Source organism: Notolepis coatsorum (assembly GCF_963971535.1).
Source record: "Notolepis coatsorum genome assembly, chromosome: 8".
Classification (NCBI taxonomy): domain Eukaryota; kingdom Metazoa; phylum Chordata; class Actinopteri; order Aulopiformes; family Paralepididae; genus Notolepis; species Notolepis coatsorum.
This window is the reverse complement of record NC_140172.1, coordinates 95,813,906-95,839,772: the sequence shown is the minus strand read 5'-3', so window position 1 is coordinate 95,839,772 and position 25,867 is coordinate 95,813,906. Positions and strand designations below refer to the sequence as shown.

The 25,867-nt window shown below is 41.0% G+C and overlaps 1 protein-coding gene across 2 annotated transcripts in view; it reads right to left on the bottom strand.

The window, feature by feature from the left end:
- Positions 1–25,867, bottom strand: part of c2cd2 (C2 calcium dependent domain containing 2) — a 73,234-nt gene that overhangs the window by 30,463 nt on the left and 16,904 nt on the right. For both annotated transcript variants that reach the window (XM_084320776.1, XM_084320777.1), the window contains exons 4-6: positions 18,393–18,494; positions 12,996–13,112; positions 405–513 (exon numbers count right to left, since the gene is read on the bottom strand). In XM_084320776.1, the coding sequence (XP_084176902.1) occupies positions 405–513; positions 12,996–13,112; positions 18,393–18,494 (328 nt within the window). The remainder of the gene's footprint in view (positions 1–404; positions 514–12,995; positions 13,113–18,392; positions 18,495–25,867) is intronic.

Here is a 25,867-nt window from a genome sequence, read left to right as displayed (position 1 = left end):
TATCCCACCATCATATTCCATGAGTCTTGACAGCTGACCCGTTTACAGAATCACAGTCTTGAATCATTTGAATGTATCGCCCGCTTCCATCCTCTGGTGCAGCAGTGATGTCAAAGTTAAATAGGTCACATTTACTCATGTGTTTTGTTGTATGTTTTATCCATCATAGCAGAACCAATGGCGCAACAGCTAAACATCTGCCATATGTTAAATCCACCATGATGGGGCTGAAGCATCAAGAGCAGTTTTCACCCACATGCCAACCAGATGAGTGAGGGTGGGGGGGCGACAAGGTGAAGGGACATTCTTATACGTTTTCAGTTCAGACCGTCACCAAGGTCTGAACTGAATGTTCTACCATTGCAATTTCAACCCTGTGACAAGAGGCTACTGTCCTACATTACCTGCCGCACTATCCTCCTGGTTGAGCGTGACCCGAAAGTTCTTCACCAACAGCTTCCAGTCGTGTGCACGGGGCGGCTTTGGTGGCGATACCAACTTGCTACGGACCTCCTGGCAGAGAGAACACACAGAGCAAATTAACCCTTGCACTGAAGAACCATATAAGTCTGTTTTGATGTTTTTTTTAACCCATGTATTTGAAATTGTAAAGTCAATCCAAATGACTGTGAATTTGATCAATTATAATAAAGTAATCAAACTATATCAGGGTATCTGAACAAGTCTCAACTTAAAATGTAATGACTTTTAAGAAATGTTTATTACCTATACAAAGGAAAAGATAATACCATTTCCATGGCAAAAAAAGGTAAAACTAGAATACTGTATACAATGTTGTTGCGTTTCTTAAAGGGGACATGTACTGCTATTCCTAGCACTATTTGGGCAACTTTACACAATTCCTGTGAGTGTATTGAAGACATCTGTACGTTTTTTTTTCAAAAAAAATGCATTGTTTTATATTTCTAATCAAGTACTCAAAACCATAATTTTTCAGCTTCAAGATTTCAGGCTGTTATGGCCTGGCTCCGCCCATAAGCACTTTGAGTGACAGTCAGTCCACAGTCTGCGACTGGTAGACAGAGAGAGAGATAGAGAGATAGAGAGATAGAGAGAGAGAGAGAGAGAGAGAGAGAGAGAGAAAAGACAGGCCATTCTTTTTTCTCTGCCTCTCGCGGCAGCTTGTGGGGGGGGGCCTCCCTTCCTCCCTCTCTTCCTTTTTTTCTTTCTATCACTCTCCCGTTCGGAGGTGCGTGTGGCGGAGCAGGTCCCCCCCCAAGTGCTCCTGAATGCTCTCTATCTCTCTCTCTCTCCCTCCAGAGTGCACGCAGAGTATGAGGAAGTGGTTTTCACTCGCTGTGTACAGTCAGTCTATGTAGATTGTGGGCGGGCATTAGCTAGAATGAGTAACGTCATTCAGGCCTTCAAATCAGGATGGCCTAATTTACTGAAGAAGGAAATGATCTGAGCTGAATCAGAGCAATCCGCAAATATGGTATTTATACACTAAAACACATTGATACTAACTCCTATTACTATAATACAATGCTAGAGACTGAAAAATGACATTTATAGTACATGTCCCCTTTAAGTTAATTAGGTATGCATGCATTGCAAAGAGAGATGTGTTAATTAGGGATATAGAAATGTGTGGCCGATACAGAAACAGATTGCTTAGGCTACAGAGCTATATATTTATTTAAAAAAAGAAAAAAACATTTCAAGGAACACAATTTGAATAGGCTACACAACCTGCAATGTGATGTAGCTACCACTGCTGCATTTAGTCTTTATGGTTTACACCTCCACAATCAAGCTTTTGACTCAAACAATGAATACTGGTGATGGTGAATTTGAAATGATTTCCAAAAGATGTTCAGCTAATGTGAAAAGATGATGACAATGCAGGCTTTATCCAAACTATACAAGCCTAACCAGAGCTTAACCTCTTTAAGCCCGAGCGGTCCGGTACCGGACCGACAATGACATCACGCCATAAATCCATCTGTACAGAATGTATGAATTAATGTTGCTTTTTTCCCCCTTCAAATGTAGCCAAGAGTAAAGACCCTAACCCTGTCAAAACAGCAGTCAAAGTGTATATTTTCAGCACTATGTTTGTTTACCAATGGTTTTAAGTGTTATTAGTGAAATATGAGTTATAGAAATCTCAGGGCATCGAGTTGGAAAAAGACGAGGAATGACGCAAGGATTTGGCGCAACCTAACTTAAGTGTAGTCTTTTGAGAGAAGAGACCCAGGGCTTTCGATGTTCTTTCGAATAAAAAGAAAACTACACTTCCCAGCTCACACCAGCCCCTGTCAATCATCTACCTTCTTTTTCAGGTTTTTTTTCTTCTTTATTTTCGGGATCATATCTCACGGCGGGAACAAACCTGAACGTTGCCAGAAATTATATTTTTAATATAAAATATTATTATAAAAATACGTTTCTATACCTTTCTGTGAACGTCTAGCAAAAAACGGTGTTGCAATCTGATGAAAAATGGCGGATAAATTAATTACTTACAGTAGATTTCATTCACGGTTTGTGAATCACGCCTGGTGATACTAAATCCAGATTGAATTGTGCCATTGGAAAGGGGAGATTTGGCCCAATCCATAGATGTGCGACTTGGCCATAATAAGGTCATTTATAGGCCTGATATTCTATAATCATATTTCAAATTGCATGTGTCCGGATGGCAGAATTCAGTACTGTATCTACAAAACATTCTGTTTAATCATCTTCCCTTTATTAATTTGCTTCGATTTTTTTTGTACACATCATCTCAAGAAAGTGCTGAATGAGCTCGGTGGTAATTCATAAAATGTCATGTCTGGTCAATTTTAGCATGGTGTTATTCACCGCCAATGAACATTTTTTAATTTAAAATAAAATGTATATTCTCCTTTCGTTTATTACAATTTACTCAAGCCTAGTAAGAGTAATACACCTCTTGAATCTTGAGACACAATATTTCTGACACTGGGAATACATTCCCTAAGATCTATAGACGTTCCTAGATACCAAGAACATGCAAATAGATTGTAGAAGTGGAACAATCTTCCATTTACTTAGGTACCGGTATGTATTTTTAGGCAGATTTTCAGAAAATAGGGCTAGGGCTTAAGAGGTTACGGTAATACGACGGTTGTTTTCAATGCAGGTCTGACATTAGTACATGAAATTATATGATGAATACAACATAAGAGATGGCTACCGCTGAATATAAACATATTACCAACAGTCACATCAGTCTTTACATAGGCCTACTAGGGCTGACCTTCGAAGCTTTTTTTGGCAATCGAAGCTTCGGGGCCGAGCTTCGATTTTAACTCCCGTTCTACAGTCAATATACAGTGTACAGAGAGAGAGAGAGAGAGAGAGAGAGAGACACATTGGAAAGAAATTGAAATGCTATTTGGCCCTAAACAGAGAGTACACAGTGGCAGAATACCTGAGCACTGTGACTGAAGATCCTTGACTATGTACAGACTCAGCGAGCACAGCCTAGCCATCGAGAAAGGCCGCCATAGGCAGACTGTGTGTGTTAGAAAGAGAGAGAGAGAGAGAGAACATGTGTGTTTGTCATGTGTGTGTGTGTTAGAGAGAGAGCATGTATGAGAGATCCAAAAGGACAAAGATCAACACTTAAATCCAAGAGAGAGAGAGAGAGAGAGAGAGAGAGAGACACATTGGAAAGAAATTGAAATGCTATTTGGCCCTAAACAGAGAGTACACAGTGGCAGAATACCTGAGCACTGTGACTGAAGATCCTTGACTATACAGACTAGAGTTGTTCCGATACCGATACCAGTATCGGAAATGCCGCCGATACTGCCTAAAATGCTGGTATCGGTATCGGCCGATACATGTGAATTGTAGCCTCCGATCCCATGATGTAATTTATCTCCTGCCGAGTCCTGCGGAGAGTGAGGATTATAAAATGAACGTGTTTTAAAGTGTGATGCTGTGTCATTTTAACAGCAGATACACTTTCTTAAATTCCATTGTCCCCGACAGTGCGGTGTGACGGAGAGCTCGGACAGGATGTGTTTTGCTGGTGTTATGATAGCATTAGCTGAAAAGCTAGCTAGTTGGAACAACATCCGCCCGTTACATCAAATCAGATGATCGCCTGTCCTTTCTCCAGGACCTGACACTGTCCGTGACCGTCTATCAACAATAATGCACCCACGGTGAATCGTATTTAAGTTAAGTAGCTACTGACTAGCGTTAGCTGACTAACGTTATCAAATGTCAATGCGGGAAGACGAGCTAGGTCAGCTAACTTAGCTTGATAACGTTACCGTGTCTAAAGTTGGTGCTATTCATAATCCAGCAATAATGGCTGCAGACGTGCAAGCAAAGTACAGCAAGTTCCAAGTGCCAAAGGATAAGAGTCTGAGGCGGAGTTTCAAAAGAGAATGTTGAATATTTATTTTGCATCGAAAATCACAACATTCAAACGTTCTATCTGCCACTAGCTTACAGACTGAGTAGGGTATATCTGCAGAGCCACTGGGTATAGCGAGTGTAACACAGTTTAATGTCCGTGTGGATCATTGGAGTAAGGTATATCTGCAGTGCTGCAGCCCCATACTCATTGATTAATGATACTAATACAAATCTATACAATCACCTGTTGTTGAATAAATACCATTACTTTATAGTTATTACTAAAAAACAGTATAACAGTATCTGAAAAAAAAAGAGTATAATTTATATAATCTTTTATTTATTTATTTTGTGTATGCACTGGTATCGGATAAATATCGGTATCGGCCGATACCCAAAGCTTAGGTATCGGAATCGGAAAGGAAAAAATGGTATCGGAACATCTCTAATACAGACTCAGCGAGCACAGCCTAGCCATCGAGAAAGGCCGCCATAGGCAGACTGTGTGTGTTAGAAAAAGAGAGAGAGAGAGAGAGAGCATGTGTGTTAGAGAGAGCATGTATGAGAGAGAGAGAGAGAGCATGTGTGTGTATGTTAGAGAGAGAGCATGTATGAGAGATCCAAAAGGACAAAGATCAACACTTAAATCCAAAGAGAAGAGGGTCTATACCAGAGAAACCAAAGCAGCAAGGAGCCAATGGCCGACATCAGCTAAATAGGCTAGCCAGGTACTGTGACACCAGGCCACACACAGCTTTGGCCAACGGCCCAACGCTACCCAAGCTACACAAACGACCAAGACATTCACACACAGCACATGTCGTATCTCCAAATGTTGTGAAGTAGCATATGTTTTGCCTGGAAAAAAACATTGTTATTAATAAAACATTCGGGAGGGGAAGGAAGGAAGAGTGGGGCACTGGGGTAATGTCATGACATTTTCATTAATCTTACCTGCACCAAGGAACGCAGGGCGAAAGGCCGTAACACAGGTCTCCATGTTGACGAAAGGCCTCTCGCTGTCGGGACAAAAATAAGCTGCTGCCAGAGCCTTGTCATGGTGCAGGCCCGACTACATCTTCTGTCAAAGATGATGTCGTAGTCAGAGTGCCAGAACCCCCTGCTATTCTCACGGCTAATGTCAATGGTCGTAGCACAAGCTAACAGCTAACTCAAGGCTAACTGATAGCATCAAACGAACGTTCCCAGCCGAGCGCAGCCGGCAGTTAACGTCGAAGCCAAACAGCTAACTGGCTAACAGTTAGCTCAACCAGGCTATCGCTAACCATTAGCTAACGCAGAAGCAAGCTATGCGGCTACATACAGCCAGGTGCTGACACCAGGCACACACCGTTAGCTACTAGTAGTACTATTAGCTAGTCGGCCAGTTTAGCTCCAGAGAGAGAGAGAGAGAGAGAGCGATGTCCACGGCGGGAATAGAATAGAGTTAATAGAATAGGTTAAAAACTCACCAAACGTCCAAGAGGATGGAGACAACCGCGTGGAGTTGACGAAGTTCATCTGCCAAACGACCATCCTCTTCATCCTTGGCTGCAGGTTAGCTAACGCTAGATAGCCTTTAGCTAAGCTAGCTACTAGCCGACATCATCATGGGCCATGGCTATATCCCGACTGCATGACAAGGCTCCGGCCATTTGTCCCGCCTTTCGTCAACGTTCCTTGGTGACTGACCGACTGATAATGACCGACCTTGGCTGGCATAACTAAGCATAATAGTCAAAAGCTGCACGCGTGAAATATTCAAACGCAGCTGACTCTTCTTCTTCTTCTTCGTTTAAGTTTCCGGCGGCGTACTATGATGTAAGTAACCACTCCCTTCGTTGAAACCAATAGTATGTATGCTGCAGAGCACCAGAGCTCCAATAGTGACCCAGGTGCAGACCCAGGAACAAGTCAGACACATTCTACAAACGTGTCTAATGTGAAATATATAAGCATATAAGCAAAACTAGATTTTAGGTATGTGATGAAAAAGGGCCTCGCGGGAAGGGGGGCCTCGCAAAAAAATAAAAAAAATAAAAATAAAAAATAATAAATAAAAAATATTTTTTTTTAATTTTTTTTAATTTTTTTTTTTGCGAGGCCCCCCTTCCCGCGAGGCCCTGTGCGACCGCACTGCTCGCACACCCCCTGAGGCGGCCCTGTATATATATATATATATATATATATATATATATATATATATATATATATATATTTTTTTTTTATCTTATGTTGTGGGACTTGTACAGCACTTTCATAAACTTTGTTGTTTTTAAATGTGCTCTATAAATAAAGTGGGTTGGATTAATTAATTAAGTAGCCCCTTTCGTGACTGAGCCAACAAGGTTTCACTCGGCTGTGTGATTTAATTCAAGGTGGATCACTGTTGTCGTTTGAACAACTGCAGATTTCATGGGAACTACCAATCCCCCAAATCAAGAATGTTTAAGATGAATGAAGTAAGATTTTGATTATTTGAAATATGGCCTGTGTAGACTAAACTATGCACAGAATTATGTCAGTCTACAAGGTCCGGATTCTACATGGTCCGGCAATGTAGACCTTGTAGACTCCACTACAGACCAATTATCAGTGAATGTTCATGCATTTTTAAGAAGGGCAACTTCCACAAAAAAACAAAGAACTCACCAAAACATCTCAGTAGCACCTTATCTAAATTTTATTTCCTATTTTGTTTATTCATCCCAGTATCTTTCTTTCTTATGTGTGGAATTCTACAAGGCATGTAGGTGTATATGTATTTGAGGATGATATCCTTCAAACAGGCAATAGTGATGATATAATTTGGGCAGTGCTGAGCTGGGTTACTTTCCTCCAGTGTATTTGTCCCCCGGCCCCACCCAATGGCCCCGCACGCGCGCGCACGCACGCACGCACACACACACACACACACACACACACACACACACACACACACACACACACACACACACACACACACACACACACACACACACACACACACACACACACACACACACACACACACACACACACACACACACACACACACACACACACACACACACACACACACACACACACACACACACACACACACACACACACACACACACACACACACACACACACACACACACACACACACACACACACACACACACACACACACACACACACACACACACACACACACACACACACACACACACACACACACACACACACACACACACACACACACACACACACACACACACACACACACACACACACACACACACACACACACACACACACACACACACACACACACACACACACACACACACACACACACACACACACACACACACACACACATTTAGTCATTTAGCTGACGCTTTTATCCAAAGCGACTTACAAGTTCTGTACGACAAGACAGCAAGAAGGGTACAACTCAGCTGAGTAACAATGTTTATCAAAGTGTTGCGTGTTACAGTGTAGGTTAGTTTATTAGGAAAAGTGCATGACAGTAAGGTTAGTCACGTTTTTTTTTTTTTTTTTTTTTTTTTTTTTTTAATCATTTCAGATAATGGTTGAAGAAGTGAGTCTTTAGTCGACGGCGAAAGATTGGATGGGATTCGGCTGTCCTAACTGGGATGGGTAGTTCTCTCACACACACACAAATCGAAGTAAAAAAAATAAAATTTAACGTTTTTTTTTTTTAACTTCGATTTTTTTTTAATGTTCGAAGCTTGTGCCATCGAACGAAGCTTCGAAGTATTTAAGACAGCCCTAAGGCCTACATGGTTGGCAATATAGTGTCACTACAGGTCTGACTGTACATTGAATAGTATAATTATTGAACAACACCAGGTCGATATGAATATGGACATAGCTGTTGTAACAGTGAAGGGATGCAAACAGTCGCATCCCTCTTTACCCGTGTTTTCCTCCCTTGAAATCTTCACGAGAGTAATTTATAGATTAAACATTGCAAGGATAAATAGTTTGATGCGATGTCCCCATGTATAGCTCTATAGAATCACAATTAGAGATGTTCCGATACCATTTTTTCCTTCCCGATCCGATTCCGATACCTAAGCTTTGGGTATCGGCCGATACCGATACTGATCCGATACCAGTGCATACATTAATAAAAAAAAGTACATTATATAAATTATTTAAAAAAAATTCTACAGCTACAGATACTGTTTAACACTTTAATCGCCGGGAACGCCGTAACTCGTCTTTGCTCGCCATGCTCATTCTGCCGAAGACGCCGTAACTAGTCTTTGATATCAATATTTCAAAAATCTGTGATCGAAATCATATTTCTCCTCCGGAGACATGAGATGTACTGGTGAGCTCCACTCAACTGTCTAACGGTTCAAGAGCGCCATCTGGTGGCCGATCGGCAGATCGGCCAACAGGAAGTGACGCGCCAAACAGGAAGTGCTCATCCATATTTCGTCCGGGCAATCGCGATCGTTAGCCGGACTCCATCTCAACACACTGGATAATCAATCGCTCGCCCTAACTCAATAAACAATGTTATTTGGACGTATATATAGTATTATACAACCTGGAAATGGTTCATCTAAATCAACATCCCATAATCGAAAACTGTCTACTCCAAGCTGATCGTCCAACGGCGCGAGGAAGATACGGTGAGTTTCAACGTTATTTTCTAACGTGTTCCATATAAACTGCTCTGATGACCATATGACCCACACTAGACGAATGATATAACGTTGCCCACGGAATTATAAACGACCCCCCGCCCATCCGGTCATCATCAGATGATACGTAGTAACTTCTAGAAGTACCTCCAGTTGAAATTTTTCATCTGGTACCGATCGCTACCAAACTGTATTTGATCATCAATATAATGCATTTGGGGCTATAAATCAAGTTCTGGAGAAAGCTGCAGAAAACGATAAAAACATACTTATACTTTAGACCATATTTTAGTATGAATATGTGAATGAAAAAGTATAACGTTGCTACACCCTGAACAATGGATATAGGACATTGAATGGGCCATAATAATGTCAATTTAGCAATAGAATTTAAAAAGTTATAGCCCTGCAAAGAAGGGGAACTTCTCCATAGACAAATAGAGCTGGCTAGGGATGGTAAATTATGAATTTAACCATGGCGATCAAAGTGTTAAGTAATAACTAGAAAGTAATGGTATTTATTCAACAACAGATGATTGTATAGATTAGTATTAGTATCATTAATTGACAACTATGCTCAATGAGTTCACCCACGGAATGGTTGTTGGTACATTGGTTCCGCACGGACACGTTGTTGCACTTCCTATCCAGGCTGCTCCGTTTTTGTTAGCTCCTAGCAGAGGCTCTGGCTAGTAGTAATGTGTATGTTGTGATTTTTAAGGACAATAAATATTCAACATTCTCTTTTGAGACTCCGCCTCAGACATGTGGCACTAAAAGCTAAACATTGTCACAGGTATGGCTGTCCGCATTATGTCATTAATTGTCGATCAGTGACGACACAGGTTAGCCACGTTAACGTGAGCTAGGTTAGCTAGCGTGAGCTAAAGGTAGATGGAAAGAATGTAACAGTACTGGTGAAAAAGTGATTTACCTTGGAATACTCCTTTGCCAACTTGCTGTACTTTGCTTGCAGGTCTGCAGCCATTATTGCTGGATTATGAATAGTCCCAACTTTAGCTATGAGGGCCGACAGTCAACTCTACTGGTTAAAGTTGCTTACTCGTGAGCAGTACGTTCATTGATAAAGAAAAATAATGTCCACAGCCGCTCAGGTGTAAAACAAAGATATCCAAAAGGTTTATTTCTCTTCCACAGCGAAGTCTTTCTTTACAGAAGTGATCCTAAAGCTATTTTCCTAAATATTCACGGCACTACTACAAGGTAAGAAAACTGTATTTTCCCAGTCTCCAAAATCACAGCTGACTCGACACATGACAAAATTCCTCCACACCTGAAAGCCGTAAATCAACTTGCCGGCTCTTTCCACAGCAAAACGGTAGGCAAGGCACCCTGGTCTAGAAATACAGGCTCCAATCTATGTTGTTTAGTCTATCTGTTCAGTACTGCTCAGCACTTTTTCAAGATGCGCTCTTCTGAGAGAATTGTTGAATATAGATACACAAATGTTCTAGAATGTTTGATTATGACATCATACTGTGACATCACAAATGTTCTAGAATGTTTGATTATGACATCATACTGTGACATCACAAATGTTCTAGAATGTTCTATTTATGACATACTGTGACATCACAAATGTTCTAGAATGTTCTATTATGACAAATAAGACGGTTCAATGACTTTATCTAAATCCAATCAATATTCCTAATGCCGTTTCAATGTAAGGTTGTAAAAATAAACATATAAACATTCATATAATACAATAACCTAAATATACAGCTAAGTCCCATTGTATTCTGAAATGTAGACCTAAACAGTGTAGCCAACTAAGCCAATAGAAATAAGGTATAACGCATGAGTGCTTTGGCTCCTATACATTAGCCAAGGTAACGTTAAGCTAAAACTAGCTCTTCAGCTAATGCTAAATAACACCAGCAAGCTCCCTGTCACACCGCTGTCGGACGATGGAATTTAAGAAAGTATCTGCTGTTAAAATGACAAACGGCATTGACACTTTAATTCACGGCCGATTAAAAACACGTTTGTTTTATAACGCTCACTCTCAGCAGGAAGATACTGCACGTGTTGTTGATCAATTACGTCATAATGATATCGGAGCAAAGAATTAGAGGGTACTCGCCGATACCAGCATTTTAGGCAGTATCAGAGGCATTTCCGATACTGGTATCGGTATCGGAACAACTCTAATCACAATCAGTTAGAACAGCTGTTTTGTCAATCACATTTTCAGTCATTTGAGATGTACTCAAATGGACTACAATTATCACAGCAACGATGGATGCAAAGCAGTCCCGGCTTGTTCGTACAAGTTGCAGTGTATTCATAAAAATATCAGGTTTTGTAGACTGTACTGAAAAATATCATAAATAAATATAAAACCTTATTACCGTAATTCCTCTAATAGTGACCGGTATTCAATTACAAACCAGGTCTCTATTAATGGCCGGGTGCGCTCTTGAGCTAAGCAATTATAAGCCGACCTCCTAATACAAGCCGGGTTACTAATATACTGAGCTGCATACTGAGCTGCTAAGGTAAAGTTACTTGATTTCACTTTGAAAACGTTGAAATGACCAGTGACCACCTGTAATTGCACTGTTTACTATTTCATACAGCACTTGGTTTCAATAAATGAACCCAGTACATTTTACTGGGTTCAAACCGACACAAAATGTTGATTTATTCATTATGATCTGTTTGAAAATTTGAAATATAGGCCTCTCTCTTATACATGCCTCCTCCTAATAAAAGCCTGGTACCCGCTACAGTTCAAGCAAATACAAGCCGGGGTCACTATTAAGAGGAATTACGGTATTATCCTAATTATATTTTATTGTAACATAACTATTAAAATCATGACAAAAATATATATAAAAAACATAAATAAATGTGTATACGATTTGTATATAAAACTATGAAACTTTTGTAACCTTTTGTTTTTGCAAAATTGTGTACTGAATTGTGTTTTTTTTGTAAATAATGTAATGTAAAAAAGGGAAGGCAATTATAAGCCTCGACTTCAGCCTACACCTTTTCGGTCATTTTCCTTATTTTATAAATTTTCTACTACTGTACATTGCTTTGTAAAAGAAGACCGAAATAAAATCATTGATTCTCTGCTCACCTTGAGCTCCGTGGCCTGGGAGGCCTGCAGCTCTTTCATAGTGTATTCTCTGCTCACCTTGAGCTCCGTGGCCTGGGCGGGCCTGCAGCTCTTTCATACAGTGTATTCTCTGCTCACCTTGAGCTCCGTGGCCTGGGCGGGCCGCCTGTAACTGTTCCGCAACTGTAAGTTACTTCCGGGGTAGGCCTGATTGGCCCCGACAGGCACGTGACGCGCAACTTTCTCTGCCGCGCGGCACGCTCCGCGGAGCGGAGCGGCAGAGCTTGCGGAATTATGGAACCGCCCTAATCCGCCATGATTTTCATTCGGCGCTTCAGCTCACCTGGCAGAGCAGCGGTCCTGCGATCCTGCGGTCCGTTGTTGACGAGTTCGAATCCCATCAAATTTTTTTTTTAACGTGATTCTTTTTTTAACGTGTATTCTTTCGCCGGTTAAGGTTAGGCATGGTTAAGGTTAAGGTTAGGCATTGTTTCGGAGTTGGTTAAGGTTAGAACGGTTAAGTTTAGGCGCTGTTAAGGAGCTGGTTAAGGTTAGAGTTTGTCTTAGAGAATGGCAATATTCTTTCTATGGTTAAGGTTAGGCATGGTTAAGGTTAAGGTTAAGGTTAGGCATTGTTTCGGAGTTGGTTAAGGTTAGAACGGTTAAGTTTAGGCGCTGTTAAGGAGCTGGTTAAGGTTAGAGTTTGTCTTAGAGAATGGCAATAGACAGCCTATTTCCACGCGACAGCTCTCAGCAGCCTCGTTGCGCGTCCTGAGTTTGCCGCGTCACGTGCCTGTCGGGGCCAATCAGGCCTACCCCGGAAGTAACTTACAGTTGCGGAACGGGTACAGGCGGGCGGGCCTGCAGCTCTTTCATACAGTGTATTCTCTGCTCACCTTGAGCTCCGTGGCCTGGGCGGGCCTGCAGCTCAGCAGCACAGAGGGACGCGCCGCACACAGCAGCTGCTTCAGCTTCTCCCTCACTGCTGCCACACTGGAGCCGTGGGCATCGCCCTGACAGAGAGAGAGACAGTGGTGCAAGACTCAAATTACACCATTCACAGGGTTCCCACAGACATTGCAATATGAAATTTAAGGACTTTCAAGTACTTTTCCAAGCACTATTTTTCATTATAAAAGGGCATTTAAAAGGATACAATTCACTTTTAAATACAGGTTTTTTGGGGGGGGGGGGGGTCTGATCCAATATTTATGGCTTAAAACCAATTTCCGACAATTAGTTACACTTTAGATTAAAAAAAAAAAAATCTTGATTCAGAACAATTTGATCATGGATGAACAAAACTTCCAATGCAGGTAGATTTTAATTTCAGGGACTTTTTAAGCACCTTGTTAAAAAAAAAAAAAAATCAAGGAATTCCAGGCCTTGACTTTTTTTTATCAAGCACTTTAACACATTGAGTGCCAACGACGAGAAATCTCGTTATTTAAGCGTTATTGCTTTTATTAGCGTATCCAGTGATGGGAATAACAGCGTTATGAATAACAGCGTTATAAATAACGGCGTTACTAACGGCGTTCGTTTTTTCAGTAACGAGTAATCTAAATGATTACTCTTCCAATCTTAACACTTTGGTCGCCAGGCTTATATTCTTAATAAACCATCCCACGCCAGCTCTATTTGTCTATGGAGAAGTTCCCCTTCTTTGCAGGGCTATAACTTTTTAAATTGTATTGCTAAATTGACATTACTATGGCCCATTCAACATCAAGTATCTATTGTTCAGGGTGTAGCAACGTTATACTTTTTCATTCACATATTCATACTAAAATACGGTCTAAAGTATAAGTATGTTTTTATCGTCTTCTGCAGCTTTCTCCAGAACGTGATTTATAGCCCTAAATGCATTATATTGATGATTGTATACAGTTTGATAGCAATCGGCGCGAGATACAAATTTTCAAATGTACGTGCTTCTAGAACAGGGCTATTCAACTGGCGGCCCGCGGGCTGATTCTGACCGGCCCGCCAAAGATTACATGATAATTAAAAAAAAAAAAAATTTAACTTTTTTCTTTTCATGTCAACGTTAACACGCACAATTGAGCCAAAAGTCACTCAATTAATGACAGATTTCATTGATAAATTGAGGGAAAACTTTGCAAGTCGATTTGATGAATTTGACATGTCCAGAGAATTGATGCATTTTGTGAGCAACCCATTTGCCAATGTAGCTGCTATTTCCACAAAAGGACAAGAGTTCCTTGCATCACTTCACATTGATGAAGGTTTGATTGATTGATTGATTGATTGAATTGAAAACTTTATTAACAGATTGCAGAATGGGTACAATACAGTACAGCTCAATACACACAATTGTTAAGGGGATGCAGACCAGAGAAAGACTTTCGTCTTGTTTACATCAGGGTCCCCCATTTTCAATTGATCAGGACATATATGACATACATGACATACAGATAGTCAGTACTGCTACATCTATACATTTATGACATACCAGATTTGCAAATACAGTACTGTTTGTGATACAGAAGGAGTCAAGAAAAGGGAGTATATACATTTGACGTAGAAACTGTACATTGGAGGAGGTTGGGTGGGGGGGGGGTTGGGTACATTGGGATATTGACAACCATACTGGGTGATTTACATTGGAGGTGGTTGGGGGGGGGGGGCACACTGTATAAACAAGCAAAACTGTACATTGAGGGGGGGGGGGGGGAGGAGACACTGTACAAACAAACAAACTTGTACATTGGACTATTGACAAAACCATACTAGGTAAATGACTGTACATTGGAGGGGGTTGGGTTAGGATATTTACAGGGGCCAGTGTTGAATTGCAGTCTCCCGTAGGTGTCCCTTGAGAGAGGTTTTGAAAGTGGGTAGTGATCCACATTCCTTTACAGCTTTGGGTAGGGCGTTCCACATTGATGTGGCATAATTGCGAAAACGTGTTTAGTCCCTTGTTTGAGCCGAATCTGGGTTTAACATGATTTGTGGAGCTCCCTCTGGTGTTGTGATCGTGGTATTCACTGACCTTTGGGAAGTATTTTGACATGTACATGGGTACCTTGGTCGTGTAGTGTATCTTGTAGACCAGGCCCATTGCAAGTTGCTGTACTCTGTCGTCTACTCTAAGCCATCCTAGGTTGTCAAAGTGGGCAGGGGTGAGGTGGGTTCTAGGAGTAAGGTCCAGCAGTAGTCTGACCAGTTTGTTTTGAGATGTTTGTAATTTAGTTTTTAGCGCCTTTGAGGTGCTTTGGTACCATGAGGTCTCCTGCAACTTGAAATAATTGACATGCAAGCAGCATCTGCTCTGAAGCAGGCACTTGAGAATGAATCCACCACAACATTTTGGATAAAGTCTATTCATGTCAAGACATTCCCCAAAATAAAAACACTGGCAATATCTGTGCTAACAATGTTTGGCTCAACATACACCTGTGAATCCAGTTTCTCTCACATGAATGCCATTAAAACAAGCAACGTGCCTCCTTGACAAATGAGCATTTGCATCACTGTTTGCGGGTAGCCCTCACTTCCTATGAACCCTCTTTCTCTGCCATTGCCCAGTCAAAGAAGTGCAATCGCTCTCATTAGATGTGTGTATGTAGGCTAGGCCTGTCTGCCCCCCACCCCCCTGATGTTTGAGAGTTAAGAGTGGACAATAAGTGCTAATAAGATGCTGTGATTTGCTGTTGTTGCACAGACATGAAGCACTTTTTCATAAGCTCAGCTGCACTATAAGTGTTTTTTTGTTCAAGTGTTGATGTTAGAATGTTCAGATGCACATCATGCACTTGTTTGTTTTTTATTTTATTTTTATATTGAAATGTTGAAGATGAGATGTTGCAGTTGTTGCACAGTCATAAATGAAGCACTTTCTGCAGGAGATGTTGCAGATGTGGCACATAAATGAAGCACTTTTTTTGAAAAGTATACTACTTTTGCAATGTAGTTAAATAAAAGTTGTGAAAATGTGGTTGCGTGTTGTGTCAAGTGTACATATATTCATAGCACGGGGAGGCGCCGTGGCAGTCCGGCCCCTGGCCCCTTGGGTTTCTGACAATGTGGCCCCCTGAACAATTTAGTTGAATAGCCCTGTTCTAGAAGTTACTACTTATCATCTGATGTTGACCGGATGGGGGGGGGGGGGGGGGGGGGGGGGGGGGGTCGTTTATAATTCCGTGGCCAACGTTAGATGATTCATCTAGTGTGGGTGATATGATCATCAGAGCAGTTTATATCGAACACGTTAAAAAATAACGCTGAAACTAACCGTAGCTTCCTCGGGCCGTTGGGCGATGAGCGTGGAGCAGAAATATTCCTATTATGGGATGTAGAAATATGCGATCCATCTCCAGGTTGTATAATAGTATATACGTCCAAATCATGTTGTTTATCAAGTTATTGGTAACGGATCACTATCCATTGTGTCGCGCTCGAGTCCTGGGACTATTAGCGAGTGATCGGACCGAATTGGAATGAGCACCAGCTTCCATTTCCTGTTTCCGGTTTGAGCGATCCGCCGATCGGCCACCAGATGGCGCTCTTGAACCGTTGGAGAGTTGAGAGGGGATCAACAGTAGATCTCAAGTCTCCAGGGGAGAAATATGATTGCGATCACAGATTTTTGAAATATTGATATCAAAGACATGGTACGGCGTCTTTGGCAGAATGAGCATGGCGGGGAATGACGTGGTAAGGCGTTTTTGGCGACCATAGTGTTAATAACGCCGTTACCGTTACTGCCAAAAAATGCAGCACGTTACTGTCTATGATTGAAGCTGTTTTTTTTTCATCAGACAGATCTCTGCACCGAGAGGCATACTGTTCTTCTTCTCAGCCAACCTCAGCGCGATTGGCTGAGGTTGAGTAAAACGTCATGGTAAGTCAATCAGAGGTAGAGGTGGGTGGGTGCCTCCAGAGTCTGACACACAGCGAGTCATCGACAACACAAGCGAGTATAGTGCTTAACAAGCATAATTTAATGTTGCCCAGTTGTGGCCTGTTGAGGGGCAATACATATCAAAAGTTCCAAAACATCTATTGTGTTTGTATTTGTATGATCCACTATATAAACATAGTAATTATAATATCTACATACATGGCATTTGATTGGAGGCTAGTCTCACTTTGTCCCACAGCAACATTAAAATAGTTTAGATTTGTGTATGTTGTTTATGTAAAAAAAACACTTGAAAGTAACGCAATAGTTACTTTCTGAAGTAACTAGTTACTTTTATCATTTGTAACGGAGTAAGTAATTTAGTTACTTTTAGGAAGAAGTAACTAGTAACTGTAACTAGTTACTTTTTAAAGTAACTTGCCCAACACTGGCGATATCCATAAATTTTTTATCAATCCAGCCTCACGTTATCATTGGGACAGGCTGACCTCGAAAAGGGCAAATACCACCCCCTATCGTCTCCCGGATGGTATTGCACCCATTGGATTGGACTCAATGGAAATGCATGGGGGGAAAAAAACCCGGATTCCACATTTTACTTCTCAGGCAATGTAACCCGAGACTACTGCATTCATTGGGGACCCTCAGAGAAGCGTGGAATATGTGTTTCGAGTACATAATGTTGGATCAATAAACGCGATCGATATTTGGAATGGCGATCAGGAATTGAAAAAATCTTTTTGCAGAACATCTGATGTGAGGTAAGGAATCTATTTTACCAGTCTTTTGGTAATCAGATGTTTTTTTCACATATTTCACAACGTGTGTGTATATGACGTTAGCGCTGACCAGGTCATAGATAATCGATTTTTCAGCCCGCTTCTCTAGCGTGCATAAGTACACATATACTATCGATAATCTAGTGTTTATTTGAAAACGATTCATAAATCAGCCGGAAAATGACAAAAAAATAATCGAGAAATGTTCAGAAACTTCAGTTTTTCAAAACGGTATTAAACGGAAATGTACCGATGAAAAAACAATCCGTTTCGTACATGTTGACTGCAAGCAAGTCATTGATAAGCGAGAGGCGTATTAGACACATAGCCAATATAGAATATAGAAATAGCTCCGCGAAAATCGGAAAATCAATCCCAAAAGGCTGGCATTCAAGCGATAACTAGTGCGCCCCCTGTGTTAAGCACTTCAAGGACCTTGTGTGAACCCTGTTGTAAACAGGAAGTTAAGTGTTTCCCCTTGAAGAACCAATATAAATTAGGGGTGGAGTTTGAATCTCCCACCCCGCCAACATCAAAGGCTTAGTCTTAGTCTTGATTAATCATAGTACCAATGGTTCAGACAGCAGTTCTATACTGGAGCCTTGTGGCTCTGTGCTCTCAGTTACCTGTGGTAAGGCGGAGGTGAGCTGCATGTCCCAGGTCTCAAGCTGGGACACCCCCCAGCTCACCTTGATCTGCTCCTCAGTTTCTCGCATCTGTAGGTCAAGCTGGGGAACACAGAAGGGTGAAACAAGATGACGACACACAGGTTTCCATGGTAATAAGACATTACGTTGGTCACTGATGTGGGTGTCGAAAGCTGATTGGGATTCTGTTTTGGAACTTGGTGAGCAGTGCATGATAAAACCTAGCTGCGACAGCATGCCATCTTGCAGCCTGCAAGTACAGACATATAGTACATGAGCAGCAGATAATGTCATACAATTTCCCTGTATATTTGCGAGTTTATAAGCACTAGGGATGTCCCAATCAAGTCCCCCTGCCAGAGTAATTTTATATTTATGTCTGCCGATACTGAATCCTGAGCCGATATTTGTATTTTTCTAGATAATAATAAAAGAAAAATCCACTGTAGGTCAGATATGCTTGGTAATCTAATAGCTCTGCTTAAAGAAAAAAACAGCACACATCCCAGCTTTCCCCTACTGGTTTTCTTAATTTTTTTTTACAAAAAAAAAAGTATATAATATAGCCAATACAATCATTACCAATCAATTAAAATACGACATGATCGGGTCAGATTCTGATCGGGCCATCCCTAACCAGCACACTAGGGTGGTCCTTCAAATTGAAAGTTGGAAAGTCTAAGCTCCAACCCCCAGAGTCCGTTATAGTAGTCAAGAAAACTCTCCTGGTGAATTTTGTCCTCAATCTGACAACATTTACCCCTCCTTCATCAACCTTGAAGTTTCACCCTGAGGATCCCAGAGTAGGGCGGGCCATACTTTTGTGCCAACATGAATTTGAAGGAAATCTTAACATGATGGGTGTCTAAAATGTGTTTTTTTTGTGGGGAATTCAAATACGGGCTTATTTATTGGATATGATAACTAACCTACATCATTTTGGATTTCAAAATGGCAGATTTTTACCATTTTTAACCCCTTGGCCAGACATCAAGGGGTGCCACTCATTCTTAGACAGCAAGAAAAGTGTAAATTTGGCTATTTAGAAACACAAAATTATGTAGGTTAGAGTTATCTTATCCTAAAAATGTACTTGTATTTTTATTCCCCATTAAAAACACATAATTTAGACACCTTGCATGTTAGGATTTCCTTCAGATTAATTCTGGCACGTGTGTATGACCAAAATGATGTAGGTTAGAGTTATCCTATCGCCAAAAATAACTCATTTGAATTTCCCATTAACACATTGGGTGATACGCCCCTTTCCGGGAAGTGCATCTGGCCTTGCCGCCCATTAACCCCATGAAAACGCTCACCTTGTTTGTAGAGCTAAACCTATATTTTATATTATAGCTATGGATCTAATAACACCGTCGATTGTCAGTGAGTTGCTTCTGGTCAACGTGCAAAAAACTGATAATTTTTTCATCCGTATATTTCCGTTTTAAATATGAATATAGTTTGGGTGCTTCCGAGTTATCCCAGGAAAAAGACGCGAAAATTTCGTTTTAGTGGAATCCACTTATCACGGTCATTTTTCGCCTGATTATCGAATCTTCCTGAAATCAACGCTAGATTATCGTTATTATCCTTCCTCATGCACCCATGAAATGTGGTTTAGAGCGGCGCGGCTGCACCTACTCTCAAACTACGCATGCACAGATTGCCCACGGAGTGTCTCGATTTCTAGGTTTATCAATCTGTGCATGCAGAGTTCGGGAGTAGATGCGGAAAGGTGACTATAGCTCGGCCGAGAAAGTGCCGATCGACTTGGGACTGGTCTCTCTCCGTGTTCAGGAGACTCAGGCGTATAAAAGTCTATTGGATCATGTCTCCCGCACCCCCACAGCCGTACCTACAACCACTTAATATCAAGGCTCTCATCCACATTTATTAATTTTCTCTCCCCGCTCTCTCTCTCCCATGATTTCAGAATACCGGAAGTATTGCGGTGGTCTATAATGTTGTCTTGGCAATTATTCCAATTTCCTTTTTTTAAACTAAATCCTTACATTACAATACATTACATTCATCAAAAAAAAATTCTAAAGAATAATGAGGATGTGAAAATAATGTTAATTTTATGTGTTGCCAACACCATATACTCTTTTATATACATGTATACACATTATATGTACTTAATGAAGTTTTTAGCAGAGAACTTAAAGTTGTGCATGACTGGGTACTAGTATGAAGTTGAAAGTACTAAACTCATTGGAGTGATGCTGGATTGCACCCTGTCTTGGTCTCAGCATATTAATTATATTGTTTTGAAAATGGGAAGAGCAATTGGTATTTCCAGGAAATGTGCTTCTTTTGTTGCCCGTCCCCTTTTATGTCAGATAGTGCAAAGTTTAGTTTTATGTCATCTTGACTATTGCTCTGTAATGTGGTCATCTGCTGCCAGTGGTGACCTCAGGAAGCTCCAGGTGGTCCAGAACAGGGCAGCACGGTTGGTACTGGGCTGCTCACTAAGGTCTAATGTGAGCAGTGTGCATGCCCGCCTCTCTTGGCTTAACGTTGAAAATAGATAGTCTTTTAATATACTTGTGCTGTTCAAGTTGGTCATGAGCAGTAAACTCCTGTTTTTATACATAAACAGATTGTTTTTAGTAATACTGTGCACGAGCATTACACTAGAGGTTCCAGTAGTGGGCAGCTTGATTTGCCAGGTCCAAAAACCAACGCTTTATTAACCCTTTCTCTGCCACGCTTATATCCATCCTTATACCGTCCTCTGCCAGCTCTATTTGTCTATGGAGATGTTCCCCTTCTTTGCAGGGCTATAACTTTTTAAATTGTATTGCTAAATTGACATTACTATGGCCCATTCAACATCAAGTATCCATCGTTTAGGATCTAGCAACGTTCTACTTTTTCATTTACACATTCATACTAAAATATGGTCTAAAGTATAAATATGTTTTTATCGTTTTCTGCAGCATTCCATAGAACGTGAGTTATAGCCACAAATACATATATTAGATCATCAAATGTAGTTTGATACCGATTGACGTCAGATTTAAAATTTCAATTCTACAAGGTCCTAAACGTCACGCCTCGTCATCTGCTGGTGATCAGAGGGGGGGGGGGGGGGGGGGGGGGGGTTATAAGTCTGTGGCCGACTTTAAATGATTCATGTAGTATGGGTGATATGTTGTTCATAGCAGTTCGTATGTATAATAATAATCAAACACGCTGAAACTCACCAGGGCTTCCTCGTAGCGTTGGGCGATCAGCGTGGAGCAGTAAGTTCGCTATTATGGGATGTCGATCTAGTTGGTCCAGTTCCAGGTTGTATAATACTATATACGTCCAAATCATGTTGTTTATCGAGTTATTGGCAACGGATCGAAGTCCAGTGTATCAAGATGGAGTCCCGCTAGTAGCGATAGCGAGTGGCCGGACGAAATATGGGTGAGCACCACTTCCGGCCGCTCACTTCCGGTTTTGGCGATTCGCCGATCGGCCACCAGATGGCGGTCTTGAACCGTTGGAGAGTTGAGAGGAGATCTACAGGAGATCTCAAGTCTCCGTGGGTGAAATATGATTGCCATGACAGATTTTTGAAATATTGATCTCAAAGACGCTGTACGACGTCATTGGCAGATTACGCATGGCGAGGAATGACATCTAAAGTCGTCCTTGGCGATTAAAGGGTTAAGGAGATATTTTATTTTAGAGCATTAACTCATTGGAATAACCTGCCTCAAAACATCTGCTGCATTTTACAGTAGATTTTTTGTTTTTTTTGTGTGCTTGCATGTAATTTTAGCCATCTTAATTGTTAGTTTCATAATGGTGTGTTGAGTACTGACTTGCAATAATAAATGTTTTTGTATGTTTTTTTTGTGTGGACCCCAGGTAGACTAGCTGGTTGCTATGGCACCAGCTAATGGGGATCCGTAATTAAATAAAATCAAAATGTAAACATCCTATGCACATTTACAAAAACGTCTCTCTCTCATCCACAAAGCCAAGTAGTGGGAAAAAGAAATAGAGGGAAACAACACTGCTTCAGTCTAGCAGGGAACGTTGAGCAACAATGATTGTACAGTAAACTGAGCAGTCCAGCAACAGTGTCCACTAGGCCCAGAGACAGAGAGAACAGACTGGGCCGTCCTGTCCCGGCATGCCTGGATTCCACTGTGAGCGCTCAGCCGCCTCTGTGTTACCAAACAAAGGCCTTATCAGATAGCAGTGGAGAACGTCTAGATGGATCCAGCAGCACAACATCACAGCCTGCATTAATGACAGACTGGTATTGGTTCAACGGGTCAAGCAGGTAGGATATATTATACTTGCTGGGCAGGTGGGGAAAAGGTATTTGATTTATCCACACTTAAAAAAAGATAAACATGCTAGAAAACAGTTTAAAGACTAATTGTAAAAAGGTAACTGCTATCTCATTGTAAGTAGGAATGTCACGTAAATTCCCCACAACAATGAAAAAAGCCCAGTAGTACTCAAGGTTATTATAGTCAACTAAAACGAAAATTAAAGCTAAAATATATATTTTTAGTAAACTACGTTAAAGAAAATTATAAATATAAGAAAATATTTTTTAAATAAAAACAAATGAAAAATACAATACTATAAAAGCTGTTGGTACTACTGTTGACACACTGACACACTGACACCTGTGCAGTTTTAAATAGACTAAGTGGCAAAATAATAGACCAATGTAGTGTGTGTGTGTGTGTGTGTGTGTGTGTGTGTGTGTGTGTGTGTGTGTGTGTGTGTGTTTATTACTCATTCCAAATAAATGCCTTGGATTTCTGCTTCACCAACCTACAGTTACCTAACTTTAGCCTTCTAACCCGTCACTGAGATTGTATTTACTGGGGCAAAATGAGATCAGCCCGACGGCAAAGCAACCAAAGCACCTTATTGGTTTAAAAATAGCCTTCATTCAATTGGGTTAGCATCCACAGCCACTTACGGTCCTCTCACATTTGTGAGGTCTTAACACAAAAGCTTAAAAACAATGTACAATAACTGCAACATATCCATATACAAAAGATCTCTCACATCTGGTCCATTTAATCTCAACATAGCGTGTACATTTGGTGAGGGAGAACTTGCAGGGAAACATTGCAAAATGCTGTGGATGAGCCAAAAACTATTTGCCTGTGAATCATTACCCAACAGCCCGCCACATTAACATATTTCGTTTTTTACTTAATAGCGAATGTGACATAATCAAAGAAGCGAGCTAGCTGGCTGCTGTCATTGCAAACGGCTAGATATGTGCAAGTCACAGCAGACTAACATTATTTCCAGGAACAAAAGCATTCATTCAGAAAAGTCACATTGTTGATGCTTGAAATGTCTGAGCTTCCACGTTAACGTATGGTTTTGGTTTGTTTGACTAATAGTTGAATGTGAGATAATCCAACAAGCAAGCTAGCCGGCTGCTGTCATTGCTAACAGCTAACGCTAGCGGACAAAGCTAGTGTATTTCTGGGAACAAAAGCATTAATTCTGACCGTTACATCACTGATGCTTGAAATGTGTGAACTTAGTGAAGCAACATCAGTGTTTCCCACAGGACTTTGCGAGACTGCGGTGGGTGAACCTCGGACCCTCTAGTCTAGACGGGTCCGGGGGCATGCTCCCCCGGAATTGTTTTTTTTTTGTACATGTATTTTGTACATGCAAAATAAAGAGGCTAGATCTATGATGAACTTTGTGCTCAAAACACAAAATCGACTAGAGCAGTGCTTCCCAATACTCTCCTCGAAGCACCCCAGCCGTTCCATGTATTTGTTAAATTCCACCACCAGCACACCTGATTCAACTTAACAAGCCTTTATTAGTTGAATCAGGTGTGCTGGTGGTGGAATTTAACAAATGCATGGAACGGCTGGGGTGCCTCGAGGAGAAGTTTGGGAAACGCTGGACTAGAGCATACATTTGAGCCATCAAAGAAATGAAGCAAAAGTGGTGTGTTGAACTGGTTTATTTTTTAGAAAATAAAAAAATATACTGGATTACTATTACGACTACTACCACTGCCAATACTACTGATACATCCCTATTAGCAAACTTTATATTTAAAAATATATATAAAAAAAAAATCCCTTTTTTTAACACATTGGGTGCCACGCCCCTTTACACAGATAACCCCTTGAGTGCCAGCGCTTTAGTCAATGGGAGGTCGGGGATATTTGCGAACGCTTAAACTATATCTTAAATTATGGCTATGGGTCTAAAACACCCCTCGCTTATCAATGACTTGCTTGCAGTCAACATGTATGAAACAGATTGTTTTTTCATTGGTACATTTCCGTTTTATACCGTTTTGAATACGAGTATAGTTTCGGAGAGTTCTAGTAATTTCAGAGAAATTCCACGATAATAGCCCTTTAGTGGAATACACAAAACACGTTGTAATTTATCGGCTGATTTATGAATAGTTTCAAATAAACGCTAGATTATCGATAGTATATGTGTACTTATGAAAAATCTATTATCCATGACCTGGTCAGCGCTAGGGATGCCCCGATCACGTTTTTTGCCACCGATACCGATCACCGATCGTCTATGAGCCATATCGGCCGATACCGATGGTTTTTGGTTTTATAAATATATATATATATATATATATATATATATATATATATATATATATATATATATATATATATATATATATTATAATTATACTTGTAGTTGTATTATGTGCGAGACATCGCCACCACGCAACAAGTCAAAATGCTCGCTATCTGCAAACAGCTCCACGGTCTGTGTGTATACTCTGCTTTTAGGGATGCCCCGATCGATCGGCCAGGGATCGGTATCGGCCGATATTCAGTATAAATATGAGATCTGTGAATTCCGATAATGCTTTGTTTTCGCCGATCGTAAAAACCGATCAAAAAACATGATCCAATTCTTAGCGGAGATCTCACTCGCTGTCTGTCTCAGACACATGGAGCTGCAAACTGCCGCTCCTCCTCCCTTGCCCCTCCTGCACCCGTGTAAACACAGAGGAGGTTCCTCTGCTCTAGTCTATAGTGAATGGGACCGTGAGCTAACGTTAGCTACCTAGCTATCGTTACTGTTTAAACAAAATTACCCAGTCAACTATTCACTTTTAGTAGGCATTGTCTAACGGTATCTAGCCGGCTAGCTACTGATAGCTCCTGATATCAACAAATGCTCCAGCAATAGTCTAGTAGTGCATGTTGATACCTCCGTTAGCTCACGTTAGCTCACGTTAGCTCACTGTTCAAAACGAAATGTCCCATTGAACTAAATAGTTCACTGAGGCGTTGTCTTAACGTTATCTAGCCGGCTAGCAGTAGCTACAGATAGCTCCTGATATCAATGTCTTATAACATTGATTCGATGCGTATTCGAGCCCCGGCTTGCATCGCAGTCACAAACGGGGCTAGCTGAGGGAGTAGGGTATATCTGCAGAGCCACAGCCGCAGATATACCCTGCT